General features: G+C 53.6%; 1 protein-coding gene across 1 annotated transcript; it reads right to left on the bottom strand.

Annotated features, from left to right (window-relative positions):
- Positions 1-488: 488 nt before the first annotated feature.
- On the bottom strand, positions 489-9,383 carry LOC122363573. Its single transcript, XM_043333027.1, has 2 exons — positions 9,175-9,383; positions 489-1,811 (listed from the first exon to the last, which is right to left on the bottom strand). The coding sequence occupies exons 1-2, from the start codon at positions 9,366-9,368 to the stop codon at positions 551-553; spliced, it is 1,455 nt and encodes a 484-aa protein (XP_043188962.1). The 5' UTR covers positions 9,369-9,383; the 3' UTR covers positions 489-550.
- Positions 9,384-10,103: the final 720 nt, after the last annotated feature.

Below are 10,103 nucleotides of genomic sequence, written 5' to 3' on the forward strand. Positions count from 1 at the left end.
CTCCAAGTCCTAGCTGTCAAATATATTTTGAAGGCATGCAATGGTACACTGCATGTAGAGCACAATTATTTATTTACTTCCTTTTCCGCTATAGCGGAAACACTATTCACATTATAGTGTGAACTTGGTCTCAGTCTGGGCTCAGACTGCAGCTAAAAGTTTCCCAGTTCCCATCCGATCCACGTGGTCCGATCCTTGTGCGTCATCCCTGTGGTATCCCCACCCGGCGCCGTCCCCCGTCCCTCAATCTCTGCCCTGCCTAGAGTATCCCCTACCTCGGTTCTATCCGGTGTACCCCCTCCCTAGTACCCCCCCCCCCCCCTCAGTTCTATCCGGTGTATCCCCTTCCTCAGTTCTTTCTGGTGTACCCCTCCCTCACTGCCCTGCCCTGCCCGGCGTATTCCGGTGTATCCCCTCCCTCACTGCCCTGCCCTGCCCGGCGTATTCCGGTGTATCCCCTCCCTCACTGCCCTGCCCTGCCCGGCGTATTCCGGTGTTTCCCCTCCCTCACTGTCTACCTTGCCTGGCGTATTCCGTTGTATCTCCTCCCTCACTGTCCGCCCTGCCCGTCGCCGACCACCTCCCTGAGCACCTGCATCACCTCCCGAGAGAAGCGCTCGGCGTGCTGCGGCCCGGCGCGGCCGTTCACAAAGTTCAGGTCGTAGCAGAGCCGGCCAGCCACCGTCTGGAAGCAGTGGCTGCCGAACGCGCTGGTGGTAGCGTGGTCGCGGTACGTGCGGTGCAGCTCGGCGGCTCGCACGTGCACCGTGCGCGGAAACACGGTGTCCAGCGAGCCGATGTTGTTGATGCCGTACAGGATTTTGCTGCGCGGCGGTACAGGCGCGGTCGGCGGCGGCGGCGGCTTCTCGGGAGGGCTGAGGCCGCGGTAGAACGGCTCGATGGTTTTCAGCAGCAGACGGCTGTCGAGGTGGTCGTTCAGTTGGTCGCGCACCTGAGCAGCCAGCTGCCAGAAGTGGTCGCCGTCCGTGCGAGACACGCGCACAGAGTCGAACAGGAGGCCGGCGCCGGCCATGGGCACGCCACGCGCCTCCGGCAGGTAGCGGCGCATGTTGACCATCCAGAGAGTGGGCAGCGAGACGGGCGGCGACACGGCGCCGGCCGGCGCGCCGGGGGCCGCCAGCAGGCGCGCCGCCGCCAGACTGACGGCCGCCGACACGGCCGCGTTCATTGTCACCCCGTGCTGGCGGCACAGAGCGCGCAGCCGCTCCGACTCGGGCTGCGACATCACCTGCGGCAGCATCTGGTTCCAGTAGCTCTCCAGCGGCCGGTCCGGGTCCAGCGGCGCCACGAACCGGTCCAGGAACGGGTGCTGATCGCGGCCGTACCATACACGCATTGTGCGCAGCGCGGCGCGCACCAGCGCCAGGCTCAGCGGCGGCCGCGGCTGCTTCTTGGCGAGCTCCTCGACCGGGGCTGGCAGCGGGGCCGTCTGAGAGACGTCCGGCTGGCCGCCGGCCGCCAGCCGGTCCAGGTTCTCCAGGAAGCGGCCCAGCAGCAGGCCGTTGCTGGATCCGTCCGTGATGCTATGGCAGATGCAGAAGTAGAGCACGGCCCGGTGCGGCGCCGCCGTCGGCGCGGCCGCCAGGCCGGCCGGCTCGTGCAGCAGCGCCGCCTTCCAGAGCGGCTCGGCGGCCGGGTCGATGTGCACGTGCCGCAGCTGGCGGTGGTGTTCGGCCAGCCAGTGACGGGCCGGGGGAAGTACCGCCAGCGGCACGTCCGGACACGGCCCGGCCACCAGGTGCTCGGCGCCGTCCACCCGCTCCACGCGCGCGCGCAGCAGCGGGTACTGCCTGGGAAAGGGGACACCCGAGTAGACATCAGAGGGGTCATCGGGGCTCTGACTGTAATTGCGCGGTCCTTCTCCACACCGACCACGTTTCCATGGGTATCACATCCGGATCAGCAAATTTAAACCGCATTTTATTTCTCGAACTCTTCGCTACAGGGTAGAATTCAAAGTGGATTAGGCTTATAACTATAAGCAGTTAATCCCTTATTTTGATTTTCATATAGTGTCCAACTTTACTGGATTAGCTAATCCATTTTCACTGATCCGGATCAGTGATGCCCATGGAAACGTGGTCACTGTCTTTGTGATAATCCATCACATTCACACCCCGAGTCAGTACCGGCCGTTAGCTTAACTGTCATTAGACGTTCAATTTAGCATTTCTGAACAATTCTTATCGGACGAGAATGATAGGTTAGATTGAAAACATTGCCAAGTCTCGTCTCGCTGATAGAAGAGCTGTTGACACAAGCAATTACGTAGCCTGAAGTGAACACCGGCACTTTGAAAGTTTCAAAGACATGAGCCGTGAGCGGATATATGGTGCAAATGTAACCGCATGCTATCTGTCTGCTCATACGCATATTCACGACGGTTACCTTGCACACATTTAGTCACATTTGGTGCCATTTCGTCAATGATTCTTAGAAGTTTGTTAGTTGCTTAGCAGTGCTTATCTGTCTAACTTATCAACTCATCAACATTTTTTTATATTTTAATTCTGAAAAACATCCTGCAACGAAGATGCTTGCCGTTAAAGGAAAAGGGCCACCTTCGTGAAATATGAAGATATCGTTGTTTTTCATTTTGACATTATTATTTTTCATTTTCTTTTTAAAACTGGTGCCAGAAGCATGGGCGCCGCCACCGGGGGGGGGGGACGGGGGGGACGCGTCCCCCCACTCTCAGAATGGAAGGGGGACGTCCCCCCCAAACTCATTACGGAGCGAGCGAAGCGAGCGTAGTCTTTCGGGAAATTTCTGAATTTTGAGTATGAGCGGCCGGCCGTGGTCATGCTTTTGCGAGACTTATATCTCAGGAACCACTTGACTGATTTACATGCCGTAATTTTTGAAGGGTAGCTTCATTCCTTCTAACAAGCATTGAACTATTCTCGATGCATGTGGGTGACCCATTATGCACCTGCCACGTGAAAAACGAAGAGGTCAGTTTTGTAACAATTATAATATCTCGGTAACATACTGGGCCGATTGCGCTGAAAGTTGGCATGTAGGTAGGCACCCACTAGGCAATGCATATCCTTGACCATGTGCCACAGTTGGGGGTTGCTTGCACATGCAGGGGTTGATTCCAGATCTCGAGAACGGCTGAACCGATTATGCTGAAAGTTGACACATGGTTAGGGAGTAGGGACCGGTTAGTAGGGTGCAGTGCACAAGTTGGTTGGAGGTACCCCCTCGCAATTTCGTACGTGCAAGGCCCACCCCTCGCTCGCTCCGTTGGTCGCCCCAAAAGGCGTTTTACTGGTTGTTTTCCTACTCGAAATTTGATTAGGCCCTTCGGTCCAATGAGACCATTTCAGAGCGGGAGGATGAAAGAATCAGTGGGAGACATTGGTCTGGGCAGCCACGCCAGTGAGCCACTTGGGCTGAACCCGACCAATTGAACAGGCAGCCCAGCCCACTGGCACTCACTGCACCCGGCAAAGGACTATAGCTCCAGTGGAGCCATTCCCGCATGGGATAAAGTTGCCCGTCCAGCCCGGAGCAGTGGATCGCGGCGTGGAGGAGAAGGATTTGACTGTCCTGAGGATGGAAGAGATGGAACGGTGCCGAATCTGAGAGGGTCCAGGAGGTTTAGATACTCAGTATATGGGGTATGGGCCTACATGCATTGGTCTGACCCCTGCCACCTCGGCCAACAAAATCTCCAGCTCTTATCCGACCCGTCATCGCGGAACTGCCGATTTTTGATATCGTGATCAACGTGTGTCGCATAACACGACTGGCAGAAAACGGGCATAATATATTTCGTCTAACTAGCCAAGAGCATGATTTTAAACCAATCCGACCTCGGAGTCAAAATCCGAACAATTTCGAAGACTTCAACTCCGACTCTGGCCAAAACTTTCACTCCGACTAATTCCGGCTCCGACCCCACAGTTCTGCAGTCACACTACACTAAATTTTCAGCTTCTAAGAAATAAGCTATACCTACCGTTGACAGGACCACAAAACTTTGAGGCGACTTGACTACTTGACTTGGTGACCTGACCTAAAGTTTTCTGGTATCAAACTTGTTAAACGGGCTGCAAAATTCGTATTTTGGAGCAGTTTTGCCTGATGTTTTTTTGCCAATTTTCGCGGCGCTTCGCGCCGATTCATGCACAAGCCAGAAAGAGAGATTGTAACTATACAACGCCTCCTCCCCCACGCGGGTATGCATCCTATGCAATATGCATTACCGATCAGATTAGTGGCATACATCAGCAATTTTACCCTGATAGAACACTAGAGGCTTTGCCGTGTCAAAATTGAATCGGACATCAGATGTGTATATAGGTAGGTACTCGGTGGGAATTCGGTCTCGGGTTAAAGGAAATACCTAAACTACTTTCCTCAAACCAGTTGTTTTGCCACAGGTTTATGAGTCTTTATGCTTAAAATGGTCAGGAAATAACATAATGAATATTTGCAAAAGGGTTTTATTTTTCATAAGAAGTTAAGAACCAATTACCGTCTTTCGTAGAGGCCTGATATTGCAGCGGAAGCTGATTACGCGTTGGCCAATCATATAACGTAGTTCAAACCAGCTGAATGCTGATTGGCTGGTATTTTTCCGTAAGAGAATGGATTCCTCGGCAAGGGTCTTCAAAACCTAAGTCTTCAAACCTAAAATCGATACCGATATCTTTGGCTAGGGTGATCGTTGGGCCATAAAAGCTCCTGATTTGTTCTTGTCTCAGCTCAGGCTACAAAACTGTTACTTCAGTTCAAAACCCAATGTTAAAAGTGGCATATTTGCTTTAAACTTTGAATGCAGCGGGCCGAAAAAGCCACGGTAAGAATGCCTACTTTTGGGTTTTCAGTCGGTCAGTCCGTCCCCCCCAGTCAAAAATCCGTGGCGGCGCCCCTGGCCAGAAGTGCACAATTCGCGGTAAAAGTATTTAAAACTATTTAACATATTGGTACTATGTTGATACTCTCTACGGCACCTACTGTATGATGGCATAGCGATGACGTCACACTCAAGCCAATCAGCGTTCAGAAGACAGACTCGTCGGATTGTGTCAGATAAGCTGATTGGTTAAAGCTGAGCTGGTTGGAGCTGATTGGCAAAAAACCAAAGCCTCGCCGCGGGTGGCTGTATTGTCGGATAAGAACGCATTCCTGGGATAAGGACGCATTCCTGGCGTATTTTCTTTTAGAATTGCCGATAACTACGAATGGAGGCCGAAATCGGCCGTAAGGAGGTAGACAGATAGGTTTTCGGACACGGGCTACAAGATGGCTATCTCAGTTTCAATCCCCATGTTAAAGGTGGCCCTTTTCCTTTAAAGACATTTGGTTGGATTTGTTCAAGGAAGCAAGTTATTTGCAAGATAACCGTTGATGAAAACGGCTAATGAATAGCCACCAGGACAAATCTTCCTGTCTTCCATAAGTCAGGGAAATTCACAGGGACTCAAACGAGGCTAGAAACGAGCAAGCACTGTGCGTGAGTGCGCATGCGATGTCCCAATTTTTTGTGCTGAAAACGAAAGCGGAAACGATAGGGGAAGTTGGGGCAATGCCGGAGTTGGGGCAAAGCCGAAATTCGAGATATTTCTAAAACCGTAAGACATGGATGCCACCTGTCAGTGATGCATAGGCGGCGGAACGATTTGAGACAAGGGGGGGCACCATGGCTCAAGGAGCCAAACCTAGGGTACCCCCAAATCCTGTTTTCTCATCGGATTTAGGCCACTTATTTTTCGTCACAGCCCTGACACGATGATTTTTTATTATTTTTTTTTTTTACTAAACGAAAATGGCAGTTCACCCCCGTATGCAGGGGTGTACCTAATTTTATATCTCTTTGTGGGGGCATATGCAGCCACCCACAATCCTGAATTATGCCCCCACAATGATGAAAAAGCACCCACAAGTCTTTTACAAGGCTGCAAGCGTCCTTTCGAAAGCACGGTGCCCTTCGCATGCTCTAACGGCCTCCTCCTGACCGTCTCGCGTTCATGGATAGCGTTTTTAATCACTCGGCGCCCTTCTGGGAGAATGGCGCACTTTTGACAGCACCGCGCCATTCTCATGGTCTAACGGCGCCCTCCTGACCGTCTCGCGTCCTTAGGTCTCTGTTCACCGTGCATCCCTCGACTATTCGGCGCCCTTCTGGGCTCTCAGCGCCCCTGAACCACATATAGCGTTTTCAATCACTCGGCACCCTTTTACGAGAATGGCGCCCTTTTCATGATCTCAAGGCGCCCTCGTAACCATCTGGCGCCCCCACGTCCCCACCAACGTAGCACTACTGACTGTGCGGCGCCCTTCTGGCCTTTTAGCGCCCTTGGACCACATAGCGTTTTCAATCACTCGGCGCCCTCCTAGGAGAATGGCGCCCTTTTCATCGTCTCACGGCGCCCTCGTAAGTCGTAACCGTCTGGCGCCTCCACATTCGGTGCCCCTCCTACTGGATGGCGCCTCTTTTGTTTGTTTGTTTTGTTGGGTTAGGCCCTTTCGGTCGACAAGACCATTGCAGAGCCGGAAGGATGATAGGATTTAGGGGGAGACATTGGTCTGGGCAGGCACCCTAGTGAGTCGCCGGGGCTGAGCCCGTCCAGAGGACAGGCCACCCAGCCCCAAAGCACTGACTGCACCCGGCTACGGGGTGCGCTCCCTCGGGAGCAGCGGTGCCGCTCCAAGGGAGCAGCCCGCATGAGATAAAGTTGCCTGTCCAGCCCGGAAGGGGGTTGTGGCGTGGGGGAGAAGGATTTCAGTTTCCTGAGGATAGAAGCACGGATAGGTGATGGCGCCTCTCTACATATTTTTTACGTCCTTCCGGTCAGTTTCCACTTTTAAGCGTGTATTTGCTTAGTCAGACACGTCACTTGAAGCGCCATTCGGCTAGCAATGTTATCAAATTCGGTGTTAATTTAGGCTCCCACATAAAGAATATCTATCGCGCCCCAAAACGGCCTGGCGCCGGGTGCCCCTACAGCTGGGCACCCACAATCATTTTAGGAAAATTACACCCCTGCCCGTATGTGTGGTTAACTTTAAGCTGATCCTCAAGTACCTATGTGTTTGTCTCTTCCTTATTGTCGTTTGATAAATTCCATTTATCCTACATGTATAATTCCCAAGAAGCCATCGCAGTACTAATCAGTGGCGAATCCCAGGGTGGAGGTCACATGGGTCATGACTTAGGGCCTGGGGTCACCACATGCCTGCCAGGAGCACCACAGGCCCGCCAGGGGTGCCAAAGGCCTAGCAGGGGCACCACGGGCCTGTCAGTGGCACCACAGGCCTGCCAGGAGCACCATCGGCCTAGCAAAAGCACTACAGGTCTTCCAGGGGCACCACAGACCTGCCAGGGGCACCAGAGGCCTGTCAGGGACACTATCGGCTTCGCAGGGGAACCACCGGCTTCGCAAGGGCACCATGGGCCTGTCAAGGGCACCACAAGCCTGTCGTTGGCAATTTAGGATTGTCAGAGGCACCACAAACCTGTCAAGGGCACCTGCGTTCTAACAGGGGCACCACAAACCTGCCAAGGCCCAGGGACACCACAGGCCTAGCAAGGACACCACAGGCCTGTCAGGGGCACCACGGGCCTGTCAGGGCCCATGGGCACCTAAGTCATGTCAGGGCCCACCGTAAGCTTGTCAGGGGGCAGGGTAGGTAGGTACCACAGTCTTTCCAGGGGCACCAGCGGCTTAGCAGGGGCACCAGTCATCACATGACTAACCAAAAATAAAGAAAAAAAAAACTGAAAATAGGGCACCACCAAAATAAAGTGGCCGAAATCCGTTGAGGTTTTAATTTTGGGCATAGGTAGGGGCACCACTTCGATTCATGAACCTCCCCTTAGAGTTTTCCCGAATCCGCCCCTGGTACTAATACATCAAATTTAAGGGGGGGGGGGCACCTTGCTATTGGTGCCCCCCTTGCAGAATTCAAGGGGGGGGCACGGTGCCCCGGTGCCCCCCCCCTCGTTCCGCCGCCTATGCAGTGATGCTCTGAAGCTTAAGTGACTACAATTATCGCATGTTTGTTACAAGTCGTCATTCGGAATACTTCGGCTGTGAGGGCGCCAAGAGCGTTTTCAAGGTACGCGTTCCTTGTACTATGTACATGCGCCTTTGAAGCTGCATTTCTTACTCATTATGCTACCGTTTGTCTGGCCAATTCGGTCAAGTAATCTTCAGCATGTCTTTGCATAAGTGTGCTGCCTATTTGAAATTTATACGGCACGTTGAAAAGTTATGGGCCTGCAAATGAAAGTATGGCTGGCTGGGGTAATGCCGAAAACGTGCAATTACGCACGTTAAAGCACGCTACGTGGACTTTACTGCTGTAGAATAGCAACGCGAATTTTTAGTCACACAAATTACACTTTCAACCGACACAACGGCCTGTTACCTATAAGGAATTATTTACCTGGCATTCTCTTATTATATCACACAATTATAACTTCCAGTGTGCACCAAGCGTCCTCAAGCTCTTAAAACGCGTGTCAGCTTTGATAAATTCTGGATAAAGTTTGGGATAAAGTGGCAAAACATCAATGTCGGCATTCCCCGTAGATCATTCTCCCATTTTCGGCTTTCCCCGCAGTCCGGGGCAACGCCGAAAAAGTCACTTCTTTGATATTTTTAGTTTGTGCGCTTAACGGTATGCGAATTCATTAAATGCGTCTGGTATGTTTGAAAGGCAAAAGACTGGCCTCTCGAATGACGCCAACAAGAATAGCTTATGTTGTCTACCTTGCGTGCTACGGGCGTCAGAAAAAAAGTATTCGGCGTTCCCCCAACTTCCCCTAGCTGACGGAAGCTAAGAAGGCCGTCGGGAGACCACGGCAGAGAGCGAGTCGTTGAAACCTGACGTGCAGAGTTCCCGTCGACCGAGTGGTAATCATTTACTTATTTGCTGATTGTGCTTTAAATACGATACGCAGTACGCAGCTTGTGTCGGAACGGCCGCAGCCGTCGGCACAAACTGAAGGACATCAGCCGTTCACAAATGGATAAAGTATCGAAAATCGAAGCACGGCGTTTCGAAGACGTTTCCTTATTTATCATCTCAAGACCTTCCCGCTCACCGCACCGTCCCTTCTGCCCCCCCCCCCCCCCACTGCAGCCCGCGCCTCCTTCCTGACATCAGTCAGTGGTAATTGTACGCAGTACGCACCTCTGCAGGGCGGCCAGCGCACTGCGCACATGCTCCGGCTCCAGGCGACGCTGCGAGTCTATGACCAGCGAGTAGACCAGCAGGCCGGTGCCCTGCTGTCGGAGGAACAGCCTGTTCCAGCCCGACTCCTGGAGGCCCATCCGGCGCAGACGGCGGCCTTCCACCAGCGCCAGGATCCCCACCTGCAGAGCCATGGTGTCCGCTAGTGCACTGCCTGGAGGTCAGAGATTTGAGGTCAAAGGTCAAAGGTCAGGGTACATAGAGCGAGGTCAGAGGTCAGAGAAATACTAGATCAGATCACAGATATCAGGGGTGAGGTCCGGTGTGCAGAGGTCAGGGCCATAGGCCACAGTCGCACATGAGCAGAGGCCGGAGTCAGTCGGATAGAGGTCGGGGTCACACATCGGCCAGAGTCACACAGCACACAGGCAGAGACTGCAGTGTCAGTCGGGCAGAGTCCGGAGTCACCTAGACAGAGTCTGGAATCGCACAGCTCACAGGCAGACTGCAGTGTCAGTCGGGCAGAGTCCGTAGTCGTCCACACAGAGTCTGAAGTCACCCAGCTCACAGGCAGACTGCAGTGTCAGCCGGGCCGAGTCCGGAGTCACACAAGAGTCTCAAGTCACACAGCTCACAGACAGAGACTGGTGTCAGTCGGGCAGAGTCCGGAGTCCGACTCCAGCGGTCCGTCTGGCCGGTCGATTCCCACGAGTCGGATAGGTGTCAGGTAACAGCTGACTGGAGCACCGAGCAGGACAGAGCGGGTAGAGGGCCGGAGAGGCAGGGAGAGAGGTGTCCTGTTGCAGGCGGCACTTACCGGCTCACATTCACAACTGACACATGAGCCACTGTTTGGCGCTGGCTGGGCGCTGGCCTTGGCCCTCAGCCACAGAGACAATCACTCCAGCCGGCCCTATCTTATCCGAAGC

This window comes from Amphibalanus amphitrite, unplaced genomic scaffold, assembly GCF_019059575.1.
Source record: "Amphibalanus amphitrite isolate SeventyFive unplaced genomic scaffold, NRLGWU_Aamphi_draft 000628F_arrow, whole genome shotgun sequence".
In the NCBI taxonomy this organism is placed as follows: Eukaryota; Metazoa; Arthropoda; class Thecostraca; order Balanomorpha; family Balanidae; genus Amphibalanus; species Amphibalanus amphitrite.